We start from the raw sequence: 20,439 nt of genomic DNA, 5'->3' as shown, positions 1-20,439 counted from the left end.
AACTAAACTTTTTAAATCATGTCATTAATACAAATTAAATTAAGTAAATGAATGATTGTTAATTTTTTTTTCTTTGTAGGACTGGGAGAAAGATGTTCTTCAACAGGGTTATGAATGTAGTGACGTTGATGCAGATGACAATGAAAGTTTATTCAGTGGTGCTGAGATTCTTTCTCCAACTGGTCACACTGATGCCCAGACCCTAGCTTTAATGCTCCAAGAACAACTTGATGCCATTAATAATGAAATAAGGTAAAACAATTGATAAAAAATGTTGGTTGTTGAATGTTGGCAACAGCGTCTGTTTAGGACATTAATCAATATCTGATGGCTCATATTACTGTAAAAATATTTAATTGTTTCTAATAACTATAACATTCACTTAATTATTAATCTTTTCACAACTGTTTGAAGTTCTGATATGTTTGTTCATTACTGGTTTTGTCACTGTATAACTAATCTTATATTTACTTGATACATCGAGTGCTTATATGGAATCGTATTCGACATTTTATTTCTGCATTTAGATAGGGCCTAGAAAATTTCAGCCTCAAGATAGAGGCTTGTTATTAGGCACCAGCCTGGGTGAGATTTTCTAGAAGCTCTGGGTGCCATCCTTCGGGAGCAAACATCCTTGTTTTCTTTTCTTTAGAAGACATATAGCATTTTATTTTTAATTATAAAAAAGAAAGTACATTTACTACTACTTTTTTTAAATATATATAAAAATAAACCAATTTTTTAATATTTGTTATATCTCGATGCCAAATTTGTTGTTTATCAATATTCAAGGTAATGGAACATTAATCCATACAATAAAATATTTTGATGTATCACACATCATTAAGTCAATAGAGGAGATGTTTAGGGTAGCTTATCTACCAGAGCCTCTACCTCATGGGCATAAAATCTTGATCTCTAGGGCTGAAGAGGATACTAAAAACATATTGTCATAGAGACCTATTGTGCTCCGAATCATAGAGTAGATTCTGGATCACAAATTAAGAAAGCAGATCACCTTTAGCAAAAATCAAAAAACTGGCACATGACACTATGTTCAAAAATATATCCAATATTCTGACATAATGGGTTTATAGAACACCAGGGCCATAAAACAGTGTTTTATTAAGTATCTTATCTACCATATATTCTAAAAATAATACGGGTGTCACAGATATTACCAAATGAACTAGTTACACACCTCTCATAGAGTGCCCTTCACAATTTACTGAAAAATATGAATGTACAATTTCAAATAATCTAAAACTTGCTTTCATGTAAAATTAAACTTTTGTGACTTACTCTCTTCTTACCTCTGACATATAGATATAATTTAAAGGAAATATAATGTTAAGTGTTTTTATTATTATATTTTCTATATTATTAATATCATCATCCATTTAATAGACTGATCCAAGAAGAAAAGCAGAGCACAGAGGCCAGAGCAGAAGAGTTAGAATCGAGAGTGGGCAGCCTTGAACATATGAATCTAGTCGCAAGAGGAAGGACTTTAGACCGTGGATCACCTCCACTTTCTGGAAGATCTACTCCAAAGTCGCCCCATCGGGACTATCTACATAAGTATCATACGGTAATTAATTCCATTTTTTTGAGTCATAGTTCGTCCCCTTTATTGTCAATATTTTTCATGTTTACTGTAGTAAAGTTATTATTATTTACAAAACTATGGATGTTATAGTGTTTTGGAAATACTCCAGAATAAAGGCTTCTGACCCTTATAACACAGCTGAGTCAGTTTTTCTCTCCATTCTGCATAGGTTATTTCTATACTATTCTTATTCCTCAGATTTCAAGACTTTAGGATTATGTTAGCAATTATAAGTTTGTAATTTGTTAGACTAGGTATGAAGTAGCTTATTATATATTTACAAAATAACAAAGTATTGTTAAAACAAAAGTATCCTGTCCAATCCTTGCTAACAATGATTACTGTTACTTGAAATACTACTACTTAATATGGATATTACTTTAACTTAAAATAAAGGGACAAGGCAGAAATTAACTGATCTAAATGAAAAATATTAGGGTAATAATAATTTTCAATAATGAAAGGTTCACCTTGCTAGATTCAGAGATCTGAAGACAAGTAGTTTTCTTGGTTTCTCCTGATATGACCATCGTAGTGGATCATTTCATTTATACCTACTTAATTTGAAGCTTATGGATTACTCTTTTATCCTTCTTCCAACCTTTTTCCTTTAATTTAATTAAGAGGCTTAATTTAATGTTAAATACTTGATGCCTCCCGGACCTATTCTTGGCTTGAAGGTTCCCCATAAGAATTGAGTATTTATCTGCTCCTCTTAAAGTTTATTCTATTTCGACTGGTGCTAATTCTCCTCATTGAGTTTCCTCTCCACTTCTGGTTTCCATTTTAGTAGTACTTAAGCTTCATCTCTTTGTCTACTACCAAGGCTTTCTGTGTAGTACATAATTGTACAGCTGTCCATAGATCCGATAACACGTCCTCAACAGTTTTAATTAAGTTCAAACTCTTTTTTTGGTATTATTAAAGATTTTTGTCATTACAACTTTAGGTGAATCACAACTGTTAATGTCCTCTGAATCAAAAAATAAGTAAACCCCAATTGCTCTGCTTGTCTGTAGAGTGACACAGATATTAGTCTATTGATTGGTAAGTTTAATTAAAGCAATACCTAAGAACAAGTTATAACTACAGAAGGAGGTGAGAACTGTAAGGTGCATTATGGAGGTCATGTCCTGCTATTCTTGAGTATCGCCAGTATTTTTTAGTTCAATTTTATTATAACCTTTTCCAAATCAAGTGTGTACCCCATATCAAATATACCCCAATCAGTTTCGATTGAGCCATTTCAACTTTTCATTGGTAATACATATAAACAATGAGAATGTTAATTTACAGTCTGTTCATCATAATATAGATTATTTGTCTACATGACGTTTTTCTAACCTCTAGGAAAAACCTTGTTTTGTCAATAATCTGTTTTTGTTCATAGAATAGGTTTCTACTTTACTGAAATCATTATCAGTCCAGAATTAAAGTCACCTATTACTATGATGCTCTTATTACGATTAGTGTATCTTCAATTGGGGTATGTATCCGCAGATATCATCTTGGTCAATCTATCTCTTTTTTGAACATCTCATCCTTCAAGATAAGTCTTTTTCCTTCTTTTGCCCTAATCCCAGGCACAATGCCAGAATAGATCATGATAAGGCTCTTAGATAGTGATAATTGTCCAATGCCTTTGTTTTTCACTTCAATAATTCCAAGAATACCCCTTCGATAAAAAGGTTATTTCTTCTGTCAACTCCACTTCTTTGGTAGTGATAGGCGGAACATTCCAAGTTCCTATTCTTAGTATCCTTTTCTTTGCTTGGTTGTTTCCTATTGGACAATCCACATCTGAGGCCTTTTGCTAGTGTTCTCTAAATCACTGGTATTCATTTATGGGGTCAGCAGATGAATAAAGGAGGTCCTGTATCCTAGAAACACCTTGGGCCATGTAATATCCTATCACTAACTGGTCTTCTAATGGAAAGAGACCCTGGGTTTTGTACAATAGGCTGAACTCTGGATAACCAGAGGAGCTTTGATCCCCATTTGTTACAGATAGCTGTATAGCCCACCTCCGTTAGTTCCTGCAGGTACTTGAATATGCAGGGTGTCCAGAAAGTGTATATGTTATAACATGAAAGATCTTCAAGGGAAAGAATTAATTTATTAACATTGTGTGTATTATGGAAAATCATTTTCCAAAATTAATATTGTATTAATGGCATACAAAAAGGAGTGAGAATTATTTTTATTCAAATGATTAAGAGTTATATTGGCATTAGATAGGAGAGCGGACATTATGGTGCTGCTTAGTTAGTGAAGTTTTACTTACCATTAAACTCTTTTGTTCAATGTAAGTCTTGATACAGAAAGCACACTGTGGTCCAATGAAGAAGAAAAAAATAAATTATTAAAAGAAAAAGTAAATAAATAATTTTCTTTTAGTCCCTTCTTATGAATATCTTATATTTTATAGTATTATGTTTATTTCATTTTCGTTTTGTTCTATGAAATTTCTTTCTGAAGGTTTAAACTTAGCAACATAATGCACCCTACCAACGTATTACAATTGAATTAAAATAGGGTTATGATTAAAATGGAATTAGTTGTGTGTGTGTGTGTGTCAGGGTGGAGAGGAGGAGGTGTTGAAAGTATAAGGAAAGGCTTATGTTTAAGTTGGATAGTAAGACATTTGGAGAGAGGCATTTTATCCTTTTTACAAAAAAGCTGTTTGCCATATAAACTTACTTTACTTTTGACCAAATCAACTAACTTTTGCCCTACTAAATTAACCCTTCTGCTAATGTGATTACTTTTTTTTTTTTTGTTTCAAATTAATCCTTTTCACAGATCTCTTACTTATTAAACCGGTAAAACAGTAGGATTCAAATAATATTTGCTTAGTTGTTTCTGTCTAGTTATCTGGTATACTTAATACCAGATAACTATTTCCATTAATGAATGAAAGTTATTATGAGTTAAAATGAACTCAATATGAGATTTGAACTATACATATATATTGTTTATTTCTTCTATTTTATAATATTTTGTAAAAAGTTAAAAATAATATTACAAAATATTTATTTCCTTCTTTTTTTTTAATATTAATTGTAATTTTATATCCATTCATTAATTATATCTGTTTTATTTCATTCATTATCATTTTATGAACACTATCATTTGAAATTATAACATTGATTTATTAATTGTATTTTTAATTCTAATCAATTATTTTTTTTATTAATTAATTATAATAGGAAATATAATTATTTATTCATGCAGGGAAAATGTTAAATGTGAAAATGAGTGAATATCTAGATAGGTAAAATGGTTAATTTGGTTAGGACAAAAATTAATTTGTATGTCCAACTGTATAGACTAAAAAATGTAAAAAGTTACACTTGAATTGAAAAAGGTTCCAATAGATTTGAAAATCCAATAGCTCTTTAATTATAAATTGCTTCAATAATTACAGGTATTCTGAGGTATTTCTGGAAAATCCTTTTGTTTCCTCAATAATTATTTATATTTCTATTTGTTTATTTTAACTCCAAATTAGACGAGAACAGGTTAATACAGATATCAGGTTAGAATATTTTATTTGCTTAGTGATTTATGTATGTATATATTTAATTAATGCTTTCTGATCAATTCTATTGAATTTCAATCTTAACTGCTTTGATTGATTCATTTTAAACAAGAATTCGACCTTGTTTGTAAATTTAAAACTTTGTCCTCTACTGACTCCTACTTATGTAAATTAAGGACAACCTGCCTCTTCATGTTAGTTGAATGTAATATAGCCATGTGTAAGTTGGATGTTTACTTGGGTAATTAATATGGTGATATATCTGTCTATATCAGAGTTACATTTAAAGATATTTTGAATTCATGAAATGATATTTTTGTTATAAAATTAATCATTAAACAAGGTGAGGTTTGTATGAATTTATGCCTATTACATTATTAATCTAAATTTTTTTAGTATTGTAAAAATAAATATAATACTATGTATTTAGAAATTTTTGTGTAGGTAATTAATATGTTTAATGGTTATTATTCATTTTTCATTGGTAAAAAATAATAGTAAATTTTATCTTTAGTGAGTAAACAGTACTTCTTAAATGGCATTAAATTATTTATATATAACAATTTAATTCATTTCACAGGAATTATATCTTCCTACTTTTTTTTTTAACTTGAAGACCTTTGATAAAATTTTTTAACTTGCAACTTGTTTTTTCCTTTTTTGTGACTCTTTATGCCTTCCATTGATTTCTTTTACATTTCTTTTAGAAGAGATATCTCAGGTTAAGAACTCATGAATTAGAGGGTGATATGAGCATAAGGTTCTGTGATTCTTACTGTGTTTTATTCTTACTGGGCGTTTGTTGTGATATTTCTCCATATTAAACCAAAGAAACCTCTATGTTAAGAGTGATTTATCTTAATGGTTCTAAATCTCTATTCTATTTGTGCACATCTGCTAGTAATCCTGCTATCTTTATATAATAAAAATACAATTACTTCATATTATTAAAAAGAAATGAAAAATATTTATTTGATATAAAATAAACAGAACCCCTTCAATTTGACAGTTACTAGTGCAGTTTGAGCATTCAACGCCACTTCATGGACTGGGATTTGTTGAGGGCTGGTTAGTTGTGTGAGGTGGTATCAGCTACTTTGATCCCAATCTGTAAACGTTTCAGTTTACTTCATAGCACTGCTATTCAAGGATTTTTTACAATTCCAATTTGGTGTATACAAGTTGATTTAATTTAAAATTCATAAATCAACTTTTTTAAAGGAAACAAATTACTATATATTTCTCAAATAAATATAACGCTATCTACAATCATTGTAGATTGTAGATACTAATTTTCCATACACAGGACGTTAGTGTCATCTAGTTTTTTGGAAACTGTCTGCTTTATATTGAATTAACCTAAGTAACTTAACCACAAAAATGGAAGCCGCCTCTACTTCAGAAAGCTATTTCACCCAGTACTTTTATTTTGATTATTATAAAAATTTAGAGAAGTAAGTAGTTAAGCGAAGTAAAATTTTTCAAACTAATTTTAATTGAGTGAACCCATTGGCCACTATTCAGAATCCCCACTGCATATAGGTTTATACACACATTCAGGTGTTGTTCTTGAAAGATGATTTCAAATTTCAAACATATGAAAATTTCAGATTATTTCATAAGGAAATAGTTAGAAAATAAATTCCAGAACAATGATTAATTATTTTAAAACTATTTCTATGTAAATACATATATAATTTTTGTTTTTAGATTGATTTGTTATTTATGATGTGACCTTTGTTTCTCCTTTGGTAATCGGAATTTGTGGCTGATCCAAACCCCTTTGGTTTTAATTAGTTTTTATTAGCGAGAGTTCACTGTATATTAGACTAATTATTATTATAACTAATTTCATTAGGGCCATTCAATCTTGTTTTTATTACAAAAACCTTAAATTGAATTCAAATAACCTACAGAAAAAAATAGTACTATCCTTTTTTAATATTAGTTTAAAATTTTTGAATTAAAAGGAAACACGGACCCCTTTAGATGTTCTGAAAAATATATATTCTCATCTCTAATTATTAATTATGATTTTTTTTCCATGGTTTATTTTTAGTTTCTAAAAATTAAAATTCAATTCAAACTGTTTTTAAAGCATCACAAAACCTCACACTGTTTATTTAAATAGTAGCCGAGATTAATCAATTAAATAGAATATTTATTTTTTACTGAGGTTGCTCCACTATGGACCAATTTTAAAATTCCCTATTTTAAAAACCATATTCTTTAAGAATTAGGGGAGATAAATATTTTTGTCACCTTTGTTTATCTATATTTTTAATGTATGAAGAAATTCATTTTAACTGTAACCATTATTCTTATTTTGGCTTTATTTTCAATTGATTATATAAAAATTATTTATTAGTTATTGACCCTAGAAAGGTAATGTGCTTTAAAGTAGACAATTAAGTTGGAAGACTTCATTGGAAATACTGTTGGCTTTTTCCTTTCTCCTTAAACTAGTGCACAAGATTCATTAAAGTTGTATGTAAAAATGCTTGGTAAATTTATTTTAAAAAAGAAAAAACCAGCAGAAGTTCCTTAATAATTTGTAGCTTTGATAGAATATGCTATTTTAAAATAAATTTTACTTTTTGATTCAAAGTTGAATCTGTCTGTTATTTCAATTATGAGCTATAAGAATTTCATGCATATGTGTTAATTCAAATTGTTTCTATTTGAACTTTAAATTAATATTCGATTCCAGTGGATCTATAATTTTTTTTTGTCATGGAAACTGGAAACATTCATTAAAATTAATAAAAAATTATGTCAGATTAATTTTATTATTTTAATTATTCAATATATCTCTGATCAATATTTGTTAATTTTCAAGTCAACTAATGCCTTGCATAGATTTTATAAATATTATCCATTTTTTAAGGATTTAAAAATGAAAAGTAAAATTTAAATTCTTAATTCTGTTTTTATTTATTAGATAATCTCAGAATAATTTAATCCAGCAGTCTAGAAATAATTTAGTGATTTTAATTAAAATTATAAAGTAATGTTATTATTATTTCTAATAATATAAGTATTGCTATTATTTCTATAACTTTATTTTAATAAATGTTTCCCTTTGAAAAAAAAAGTTATCATAATGAAATATTTTTATTCAATTTATGACTAGTGATTGGTTTGAATATTTATTTTAAATCTCCCTTAAATCCTAATATTCTTTATATATTTATATTATTTTGAAAAAAATATTTGTATACTCATATAGAACTTTTCTATCTCAAAAAGTTTATTGTGGTGTTTTCAGGCCCAGGTTATTATTACCTAAAAACTATTAAGTTTTGCAATATGTGTTTTTAATATTTACAGGCTTAGGTTTGGGTCCCAGTTTGGATTTTATATCAGTTAGTGAAAGGAGACAAATAATGTTTTTATAATTTCTGTTGTATGTATGTGTGTGTGTATTTTTAAAGCATATTATTTGAAGCCTAATAATTATCTATTTGAGTTATATCGTTGGGTGATTGTTATAATAACGGCATTATCGGACCGAACGGCGGTGTGACATATGTCTCTGTCCCAGGCACCCGCATCAATGTCCCCGGCTCATCTCCATCAGTATGCTTCTACGCTCGTCTCCCCGAGCCAGCTCTCTGAATCACTTCCCGCTAGCCAGGTTTGTCTTAAATCGGAAATAATACTCACAAGAACGGAAACCACAGCTTATTTTCCTTAGAATTACGGCCCACTCCTGTTTATAACACCTTAGAAAGAGAAAAAAATAATCATCTGAAGTGTGGCTAAGTGTGTAGTCAGAGTCCCTTATTTCGTTAGTTACAATTTTAACGATGCATTTTTTTATTGTTTTTGTTTTATATTTTAATTTCCAACTTGATTGAAAACCTTTGCCTTTCCTTTTTCTTGGGCTGTCATGTAATCAGTTTTATTTTAGAAAATTATCCTCTTCTGAAGTAAATATTTCTTAGTACTGTAATTATTTTTATTTCTAAACAGTTTTATTAAAATAAGTTCTTAAATCTTCATTCATATTAAAAATGGCTTGCATATATGTATGAATTATAATATATTTCAAAGCAGTTTGAAACTAATTTATGAACCATAAATAGTTTATTCTATTAAGTTTGGATAATGTTTATCCATAAGATTCCTCAGTATTTATTTAAAGTATTACTATTAATGAAACTTATCTATTTCGACTACTTACATAAGTAAATAATACAGTTTTGTCATATGGATGAAATTTTTAATGAAATATTTATTATTAACAACTGTTGTAAATCTAACTCTACATATCTGTAGTTACCTTTAAATTTTAATTACAAAAATGTTTGTTAAAATAGTTGGTTATTTCGATTTTTTTTTTTTTTTTAATTGAATATTTTAACGTAGTTAGTTTTCTATGGATATTATGAAATTTGATGACCTTGTTACAAAATTTTTATTTTTGTCTTAATATTTACTAATTCTAGTAGTTTCCTCTCCTTACCTCTGCTCGATTCCAATAATTTATTAGATAAAGCTTTATTAGATAAAAAAATTAGATAGGACTTTTCTAGCTTGAAACTCTTAATTTAATTGTTTAACATGGGAAAAAATTATGTTTTATTGTATTATAATTAGGGGAAGGGAGACCCCATACCAAGTACAGTTTTAACCGTAGGGAAAAATACAAAACAAAATACTTATTTATTTAATCCACTTCGTTTCAGTAAATAACATAGGAAACAGATTGTAGTAAATGATAATTACAAAACAAATAATTAAATATTTTGGCAATCCAGATAGTAATAACACATACTTTTTAAAGATTATCAACCCCATAAAATATAAAATAATCAAATAAATTAAGTTTATGAACATTTTTTGAACAGCCCGTTAACTTATTAAAGTGAGTGTAGCGAACCCTCTTTCATGGGTGTGAAGTTGTCATGACAAAAATTACAGGAATGTAATATCTATTTAGGCACACAAGCTTTTAATTATGTACATACTTTACAAAAAAGCTTGTTTAATTCTATGATTTTTTATCCTCAGAGTTTGAGGCTATTAAGAAGTAATAAACTGAATCAATATCAGTTGTTGAATCCATTATTATTCAATATTCTATTATTCCTTAATACTTATACTCTAATTAATTGTTTATTTTATATTTTCCTTTTTATAGTTTATATATTTCCAAGGAATTATTTAAATTTTTTATAGAAAGCTTTAATTTTAAATGAACAATCCCTTTTCTAACAAATCGCTATTATTTCACACTTCATATTCATTCACAGAATACTTCAACAAAAATCCAAATGAGAAAATTTTTTAATATTCACCATTTTTATATTAACTGCGTACATATGGCATAATTAATCAATTGTAAACATTTTTTCTTCTCTCCTCCTTGGGTATGTTGTTGCTGATAAATAATAAAGATCTTACCTACAAAATCAATATTTTGTTGAAGTTGATAAGATAAAATACAAGAGTATAATATTGAAGAAAAGAGTCAGTAGGAGCAAAAGGAAAAGGTGGAAACTCATGATTTATACTTTAACCAGTATTTTATGTATCTCTCTGCTCCTATGAATAAAAGGCATCGTTGTATTGAAATAACAAAATCCTCTACTTATGTTTTAGTAATAGATAAAGATGACTTCACAGTAATATAAAAAATTAAACTGTTGATCCTGAAACCATCAATATTCAAATGAGTTGTCATAAAATACAAATATAAATAAAAAATTTAAAAAAAAAAGTATAATTTTTTCTAAACTAATTAATTTAATGTTGTTTGTTTGGTTTAAAGTCCTTTCATACCCTAACAATACCAGTAAATTAGAGAAATAGATATCTTACACATTAAGATCTACTCAAATTGAAATTTATTTTTTAAAAAAAAGGTTAAAATATGCAGTTTTGTGGTATTACATAATAAAATGTTTGCCAAAAGATTATCTGTTTCATGATTCAAAGATTTTTTTGATATTTGGAATTAGAAAAGAATGAACAGAAAGTGCAATTACTTGGGAAATCGGTCTGGAATATTATTTTTAAGATGGCTACTATCTGTATACCATTCTTATATAAATTTAATTTATTTTAATTATTCTAAACTTATAAAGGTTTTTTTTAAATAAACGTAATTAATGAAATTTTTTAACAGACAGCCCTGCTTTTGTAACAATTTGCTCTGCATTATAGCTTTTGCTTTCAGTGACTTGTGCTGAAATCTTATTTAATGCATTTCTTTCTTTCCCTGATAATATTATGCATTATTTAGCATTCCTGATAATTTGTATGTATTTTATTTTGTGTGCTTTTTTATTTGTTTGGATTTTTCAAAATATTGATTATTTAATTTAATACATGCTTTTGAATCGTGAGCATCATTTCGTGTTTGGTAGTTGAAATTAAATATTTTTAATATAAACTGAAGTGGATTTAAATTGCTTTAGCTTTCCGTTAAATTGGATCTGGTGTTTTCTTCTTAACTGAAAGTTTAAATCTTTCCTTGTACAAACTGAAACTTTCTTTTGCTTGTATATTACGCCACTCTTGATTGTTAGATAGTCATTTATAGAAGGTTTTTATGAAAATATATTTCATGCACTGGCTTTTCTCTGACTTAGTATAGAACAACTACACAGATTTATGTTGTTTCTATTTCATTTTATTAAAACAGTAAATACATTTGCATTTATATAACTGTATTAGTTCTTTTATAATTATAATGTTTTTGAAAATAATTTTCCATGATTTTATTAATTATTAAAAAATTAATGTAGTTTTCTTATGGTTGCTGTTTGTTATAAACTAATTTAGCGTCTATGAATGGAATCTATAGACTAAATTTAGGCTTATTTAAGTTTTATTTAAAACTGTCAGTTACAGCTGGCGCAGCTTTCTAGTGAATTGTCAGATGAACTGCAATCTTTGGGTGGTGGCGAAAGCAGTGGTGCCGCAAGTCCTCTCACTGCGAGATCTCTGAGGTTGGAACGTGTCGCTCAAGCTTTAGCGCACAGTCAAGAAGAACTCAGGAGGTATAGATATTGTATAATTTTTTTTTTATTTTGTTACCAATCTGGATAAGAAGAAGAATTTCTATTGGTGTAATTATTTTAACCTTTCATATTAGCTAAGTATATTAAACTTTTTACATTAGACTCAGTGTTTTTCACATTCCCACAAAAGGTTTGACAAAAAATTAATGTGTCGTCAAAAAGTGACAGAACTTTGTCAGTGCAGGGGTATTAGATTGATTTGACTAACATTCTAGCATATGTTAACTATTGTATCTCTTCATTTGCATGTTAATCATTTTGGTATAATATATTTATGCTAACCTGTTTTAATCAATCAATTTAAAAGAGCTCTCTCTAAAGACGTCCTAACATTTGTTCAATCTTTTTAAGGATTAGAAAAAAGTTATACTTCTGACCAAATTAACTTATTTTCAGTCTGTGCCCATAACAGCCTTTCTTAAGGATTATGGACTGATTCATTACTATCTTCATTGAAATTAGGTCATTTTGTATGAAAAATCATTTTGTAAAGTGTCGAAGTTTGAACTTTTTTAGAGGAAGCTCTTCAATTAATTAATGGTATATAGTTGATTTCCATAGATGGATTAAAATTCATTACTATCTTATATGAATTTTTTAAAAATATATTATCTGTTTCCTAACAACTTTTAACTGATTAAGGTGCATAGAATTGAAATTTCCTTATATTGGTGACTAATTGCTTTAACTAACTAACTGATCGAGTGCTTACTGTTGCTTTTTAGAAAAACTGGTATGAACTCATTAACATCTGTTGGTGGTGGTTATGGTGGTCAGGCAACTCTTAGGTAAGGAATTTAGAAAAATTATACAGAAATTTCTATAGTATACATGATTTAAATTCTGTATATTACTACGATATTAGTGGAAATTTAGTTGTAGTCAAACTAATGGAAAGTATATTGAAATGGGATTTCCTTAGATTTTTGTTTGCTATTATATTTGAATATATGCTTACATTAACGTATATTTTACTACCATTTCATTAGTGCCAATAATTTGTAAATTAAAAAGGGTTTCGTGATTATAGTGATATTATATTATAGTGACCATAGTATGAATTATATTATAGTGCTATGATCGATTGTAGTTTAATATATTAGTCATTAACATTTACATTGGTTATAGATTAGTAAGATTGTATATTACTTAAAGGAATATTAACTCTGGAGAACTCACTGCATGAGATTTTCTTTTTTGCTGAAGAATAATTTCCTTCTGGCTAAAAAAAGAGAGTTTAGTCTTTGAAGTTTTATCTTGCTGGAATTAATTTAATTTTCAAGTATTAGATGAAGTAGAATTTAAAATAAAAATATATGAAAGTTACAATGATGGAAAAAAATGATTTGTAAATGTTTTGATTTATCTCAATATTCACAAATATGGATTTAACCATCAAAATCATGTTGACTGTGTTTTTTGGACTTTCCTAATAGTAATTTAAACGATTTAGCCATAGTAGTTATCAATATAAACAAACAATTGAGAATATAATTGAAAAATAAACAATATGAACTATAAATATGAAAACAGTCTAATCTTATACCCGTTTTGAAGAAAAAATTTTTATCTAGTAACCCTCGCTCTCCTAGATTCCTATATCCTATAAATTTTATTATTCAAAATTCAACTGCAATACCTGTTATTATAACAGATTCTTTCAAAAGACCTTTTTAAAATCAAATATTTTTTTTTTTAATTCTTAAAATCAATCCCAAATATTGAGAAATAAATAAATGGTGAACAATTAGTTATTATTATTATCAATGGGTCTATGGGAGTGAAATTACCGCAAGGGTAAGGCTCGTCGCCACTAACTCCAGGGACCTGAGTTCGAATCTGACTGGACAGAAAATTGTTTTCTGTTACACTGTGGTCCGTGAGTAAACTCCTGTGGGTTCTGGAGCCCTCCTGGGCTCCACCCAGCCTCTTAAATCAGGTACCCTTAATTGGGTAAAAATCTGGTGGTCTAGCATGATTCTGACCAAATCAACTCCTTGCACAACCGTTGGTCTAGTAACAGTACTTCCTTACAAAGCACTGAACCCCTGACCCTTCCTGGGTTGCAGCAGTACAGATTTAGATTTAATTAATGAGTCAATATATTCGATTTTAAGCTTATAAATTTGTACAGATGTTTTTACTTTCAAATTTAGTTCAAGTTTAGTAACCATTATAGATTTATAAAGCATTATACTTAAAAATAAAAAAAAAATGGACTGTCTGTTGCGGGTTTACATATTTATATACATATAGATCAGTGAATAAAACTTATTATTTTTTTTTCAATAAATTTCACAATTAAAGATACTATTAAATTTGACTAAATGTAGAATTTAACTAAATGTTACTAATAAATTATACTAACAATTTTTAGTCTTCAAATTGATGGACAACTGTTCAAAAAGAATTTTTATTTAAAAAGATTACTCAATAAAAATTACTGAACAATTGTCAAACAAAAATATTTTTTTAATAAATTTTGGTTTAACTCTTTCCACTGTAATTTTTTTCCTAGTTTGTTCATTTTTAAATTCTTTAGGATCCATTCGCATGTTCTCGGAGTTGGAGAAAATGAAAATTTAAGATCCTATGATTGCTTGTCATTTATTTTAACTTTCCAGATTTCTAACGTATTAGGGTTGATGAAATCTTTATTTTAAAAAATAAAAATCAATTCATTATTGCAATATAAATTAATTAATGAAACAGCTGCTGTATTGTTATTATTCTCTCACTCCTCGAAAAATTCTAACCAAGTAAAGAAAAAATAGAAGGAAGAAAGAAGATTACAGCATATCATAGAATGTCTTGTACTGTATATTGTATTATTATTACAATATTATATATTATATTATAATACTACAGTATATTGTAAAAAGTCTGCAGCCAAACATTCTGACCATTGCTATATTATCCCTATGAGAACACATTCCTGATGAGAAAGCTACGTGGGCCTCATGGATTTTCTTGCTTGAATTTCATATTTTTGTATATGCTGCAATACTTGTTTTGCTCTGGACCAATTTGTACTGAAGACAAATTGCCCAAAATGTGAAAACTTATGGCTTGAGTTGTTTCGATTGTAAGAAACAGAAAAAAGAAATCACCAAAACTGGAACTGCAGCCTTCATATCAAATAAACCAAGATTGGAAACCTCTACATAGATACTGAGGATTGTTAACTAGAAGTACTAGTAGAATTGAGGAAAAAATTCATCACAAAAAAAACTGAAAAACCATCAATCTTTTTTTTTTACCAAAATGAAATTTTTTGAAAAATCTAGATTTTTTCTTATTACAAAGTACCTGACTAACGATGAATGGGCAATACAATGACCTTTTACATTAAAATTCTCTTTTATTTTATGTCCATAATAAATAATTTAATATGATAATTATCTTAACATGAAAGTATCCTTAATGAATGAATGAAAGTGTACATTGTCATTAAAAATTTTAAATGATATGAATAGAATATCTGCACAATATTCTTCTTGATTGATTACACAGGTCTACTCAAAGAAAATTTGATTTGATAATTTAGGTTGGTTTTTAAAGTTTGTGGTGAGCATGTACAGATTTATTTTGCAAATCCGTCTTATATAATGCCTGCTTTATAGCACAAAAATCATTCATTGCTCTTAGGGTCCTCAGCTGATCAACTTGAATTTTTCATGGTATCAAAAGTATGTTATAACATAAAAGTATCAAATCAAGTGGACTTGTTAAAGTTTAATTTAAGACATAAGGCAATGTATTTTTGATTACCTAAATATATTTGAGTTAGTTTTTCCCCTCAAGTCTAGTAAATATAATGAAGTTTATCACCATCAGAAAGAGTTAAAATTCATCTTTCCAACAGTACTAAAACCACTGAATTCTGCCTAAGTTACTCAACAAACAAATTTACTCCCTCCGACAAGTGAGAAAAATTTCAACATTTTTGTATAAGGGTTTCATTTCCTCAAGCCGCGTAGGAAATATTCTTCAACATAGACAAAAAATAATAAAAGCGGTTCAGATTTTAACTATATAATTATTTAACCAGTATTCTGATTAAATCTTTCTTATAAATCATTATCCCTTCATTTGAAATTATTTGATGAGTACTTGAAGAAGTTTGTCAGGGGGTGCGGTCAGCAAAGAACAACATAAATAAACAAAAGCATATTTATTTATTTTATGCCGACGTTTCGACCTGAGTTTCAGGTCTTCATCAGGGCTATAGAACAAAAGAGATAACAACAACATTTAGAGTAACATACAATTGAAAAGGAATAGAATACAAACAAATTTAGAATTATATAAAGTATTGAATTAAATCATAAATGATAATTGAATAGTACAAAAATTCTTTTTGCCTCGGAATGGTGTAGAAGACTAAAAACTTCTGTACTGAAAAATGGCTAAACCAAACTTCATACTGTTATTATTTATGTTATTTAGAGTCATAGAAAAACTTGTTTGCACCATTTAAGCTTCCACAATCATGATACAAAATGGTGGACATACTAAAATTTATAATTTAATGTTTAATTTATTTTATTGGTAAGAAATCAGTTCAGAAGACCCGATACAGTTGGAGTTATGTCAAATATTTTCAAAATCTTTGAGTCTGCTGTAACCTGTGCGTGTTATTTGAAAAACATAGAGTAAATTACTGTGAATAGAATTACTTCCTTAATTGAGCTGCTGATATGGAATAGACGCCATTTTACAGTGTATACCCTTTCATATGAACTGCAAAACTATGAGAGGTTAAGATAAGTTAACATTTCTCAAACCCTATTTAAAATTTTTATTTTTATTCTTTCAGTAGTACACATTTTAAAATGTATTCCTTGAATAGATTATATTGATATAAATTACAGGGCGAAATATAAATGAGGAATGAATATGGCTCCATTGTTAAAAAAATTTAAGTTCAATAAATAAATCAAGAAAGAAATTTATGAGCAAATTTTGACATTTTGCAAGCTTCTGACTCCATTGAAAAGTATTTCACTTGTATATTTTATGTAGTTTTGGGGATGGTCTTTTTGTGTTCCTTTAATAGAGAATGCTTTACAAAAACGATCTTTCAAGAAATATTGTGATTCAGCATTGCTTTCTTGATCTGAATAAGCAAACTCTATGCTGGTAATGGTTTCTGCTGCCTAGTAAAAGAGTTATTATACATTGTCTTAAATACCAATTTTAATTACTTAGTAGAGCCTGATTTGTGCCGTTTAGTATATTTTAGTATCCTTTTGACACCATAAAAATTTGAAGTTGATCAGTTAGGTGCCCCTAGAGCTATGATAGATTATTATGATTTTTGTGTAACAAAACTGGTATCATATATTTGTATAAACTGGTATTACATACATTTATGAAAAATTGGTATGTGATAAAGAACACAGAGTTTGTTTTCAGCTTCAGCACACACAAAAAAAATAAGATCAGCTAAATCATTAAATCAAATTTTTGGTTGTGGATCTGTGTCACTAATCAATTTAATTAATAGAGATATAGATGTAGATATAGATACATTGGTTGAGACAATGCTAGATGAATTTTAACTTATGTACATAAACGTTGTTTAAGATTTTTTTAGATGGTCCCTTGTACATAGATACATTTGTGTGAGTTTAAATTTTAGAAACCATCTCAACTCAGTTTTATTTCTTCTATTCCAAAAGCTTCATACATTTTTCTTTTCTTTTAGAATAAATATGTTTATTAGTTGATTATATATTATTTTTTATTATAATGTTACATGATTAAGTGTTTGGAATAAATAGTTTAAGATATTCCTAAAAAAAATTATCATTTGAATTACTTTATTGCTTATATGATGTAATGTTGAGATGTTTTTAACAAAAGGTTGTTTGTCATTTATCATGATAACTATTTGAAATAGTTTTTTTTTTAAAATCGTAATACATAGTTCTACTTACCTTTTCTTAAAACGTATAAACTTTGAAATTTAGCGTTTGATAAATGGCAAGTAACTTTGGTTTGCGAAGTAGCACTGCTATAGAGCTTGCGTAGTGAGTAGTGGGTAGCAAGTATGTGTGTGCCCCCAGGCCGAGCGGGTTCTCAACACCCCCTTCCCCTCTGTCCTCTCGGCACAGTTCGCAGGACTCTTTGCACAAGCACACCTTGGCAACGAGCGCCATCCAGCAGCCTGTCTACTCTACAGCGTGTGCTGTTGCCAGCCAGCAGCATAAAAAGAAGGGCATCAAGTCATCCCTTGGAAGATTCTTTAGTAAAAAGGAAAAGGTTAGAAATTTCAACTATAATTCATTTAATTTATTATAAATAAATTGTTTTATATGATTGTCATTAAATTTATTGTCTTTCCACGTGTTATAAATGTTGAAATATGAATATTGATTGACTAATAATATATTAATATTTATATTAATTCATCTCTCTTTTACTACTTTTTCTGCCATTTTGATTTCAATCTTTGTGTATTTCAAAATTGGTGTGTATTAATTGAATGTACGGACAACAATATCTACCCTCTTCATGGCGACCAGTGCCAAGTAAAATAAGCGATTTGACAAAATCCTGTTATTACTTTTTTTATTCCTTCTAAATTTCAACCCTGACCATACCCTTCTATTTAACTTACAGTCAACACCCATATGTATATATTTATTAAAATTACCTTAATTTTTAATTTCAGTGTTAAACAAGAGTTTCTTATATCAACAGTGGCACCCCCTGTTAAATAAGGATTCAATCTATTGATTGTGGTTGTTTATCAATTCTTAACATAGTTAGTAGATTAAAACATTCGACAAATTTATGGTGCCACTCATCTCCCTGTGCTTGGAAGAAGGTTAAGATAAATGACTGATATTAGATTTTTCTGGAAAAAAACAAAACATTGAATTCGGTAACAAAAAGTTTTACAAAAAATAATTTAATTTTTAAAAAACTGACTTTAGGAATAATCCTGTCTTATGTATTGTTTCAAAACATTCATGGAATAACACTGGGTAATTTGAGCCATCAAACTTAAAAATTAGTTTAACTTGAAAAATTACTGTATACCTGTTAGAGGAAAGACATTTAATGCAATTCTTTTTCAGAAATTATGGGGGGAAAAAAGTTCATTATTCCGGGACTAAATCCTAGGAGGTTATAAGGTTACACAATACATTAGTCAAAAACAGTACGGCCACACTTAATTATAACTTATATTATATTACATATGAATAATTTTAGATACAGGAAAAAAAACAAACTAAATACATAAAAAACAAAACAACTTTGAGATCAAATGGTTTCAAAACATTCATGGGACTCTACAATCCCTCAAAGCATTGTTACATACCTACAAATGGACAGGCTAGAAAAATTACTCTCCTTTTTACTATGCCATATTCCAGTAAAAATATTGCACTAAAATATTTGCATTTATTTTTTGTTATTTCTATGCATTAAGAAAAAAGATATTACAGTAATATCAATTAACTAAAGAATAATACTTTTCTATTAATATTAAATATATTAAGTTGTTAAGATTAGGAAGAAAAAATCTAAACCAAAATTTGTTGAGTGCATGGAACAAATCTAATTATTATTTTTTAAAAAAATGAAAATTATATACATATTGGTAGAAAATTATTTTCTCTGCTGTTGATGTAATTTTTACTTTTCATGGAATATTTTCTTTTGTACAGGTTCGGTAAAACTTTGGTGTAAATGATTTATTTCCTGAGACCCCAACATGAATAAATTTAATCAGACCAAAGAATTACAAACTATGTATTTATTTGTTTATATCAAATTTTATTTAGGTTGATTTTTATTTCTTTTGTCATTTACTTTTTTGAAAAAAGGATTTATAACTGTATATTTTATTCTGTTTCTGTGCCTGATTACTTATATGTATATTTAACAAACCAGTTGGTTTTTGAATCATAAATCAAAAAAATTTTAAAATTAATATTCTTCAATTGCCTATTTGTTGAAATAATTATAAATCAATGTTTATTTTAATTTTGTATAAAAGAAAATAGTATAGTTTTTATATTCATTATTCTCCATTCTTTTTTATTGAGATTGATTTTGAAATTGAAATAACAGGTCAAAGGTAAGGAAGTTGGAGGGCAAGAAACTGTAACCATGTCTTCATCAATGGGAGAAGCAGATTTTGCTGCTGACAATGCCTCACTGGGTGGTAATATTGGTCAACGTGCCGACCTCGATCGAAGAAAGAAAAAGAAGTAAGCTAATAAAATTATTTTTTTTTTTAT

General features: G+C 28.0%; 1 protein-coding gene across 8 annotated transcripts in view; it reads left to right on the top strand.

The window, feature by feature from the left end:
• Liprin-alpha (PTPRF interacting protein alpha) overlaps positions 1-20,439 on the top strand; it is a gene marked incomplete at its 5' end in the record, with an annotated part of 47,387 nt that overhangs the window by 20,072 nt on the left and 6,876 nt on the right. For 3 of the 8 annotated variants that reach the window (XM_067048105.1, XM_067048103.1, XM_014435576.3), the window contains 7 exon segments: positions 80-252; positions 1,408-1,591; positions 8,695-8,787; positions 12,006-12,160; positions 12,907-12,969; positions 18,253-18,448; positions 20,270-20,409. In XM_067048105.1, coding sequence (XP_066904206.1) covers positions 80-252; positions 1,408-1,591; positions 8,695-8,787; positions 12,006-12,160; positions 12,907-12,969; positions 18,253-18,448; positions 20,270-20,409 — 1,004 coding nt within the window. 8 annotated transcript variants of the gene reach the window in all.

The sequence above is a fragment of the Halyomorpha halys genome, unplaced genomic scaffold, assembly GCF_000696795.3.
Source record: "Halyomorpha halys isolate HHAL.00 unplaced genomic scaffold, Hhal_1.1 Scaffold1622.1, whole genome shotgun sequence".
In the NCBI taxonomy this organism is placed as follows: Eukaryota; Metazoa; Arthropoda; class Insecta; order Hemiptera; family Pentatomidae; genus Halyomorpha; species Halyomorpha halys.
This window is presented reverse-complemented; position numbering and strand designations above follow the sequence as displayed.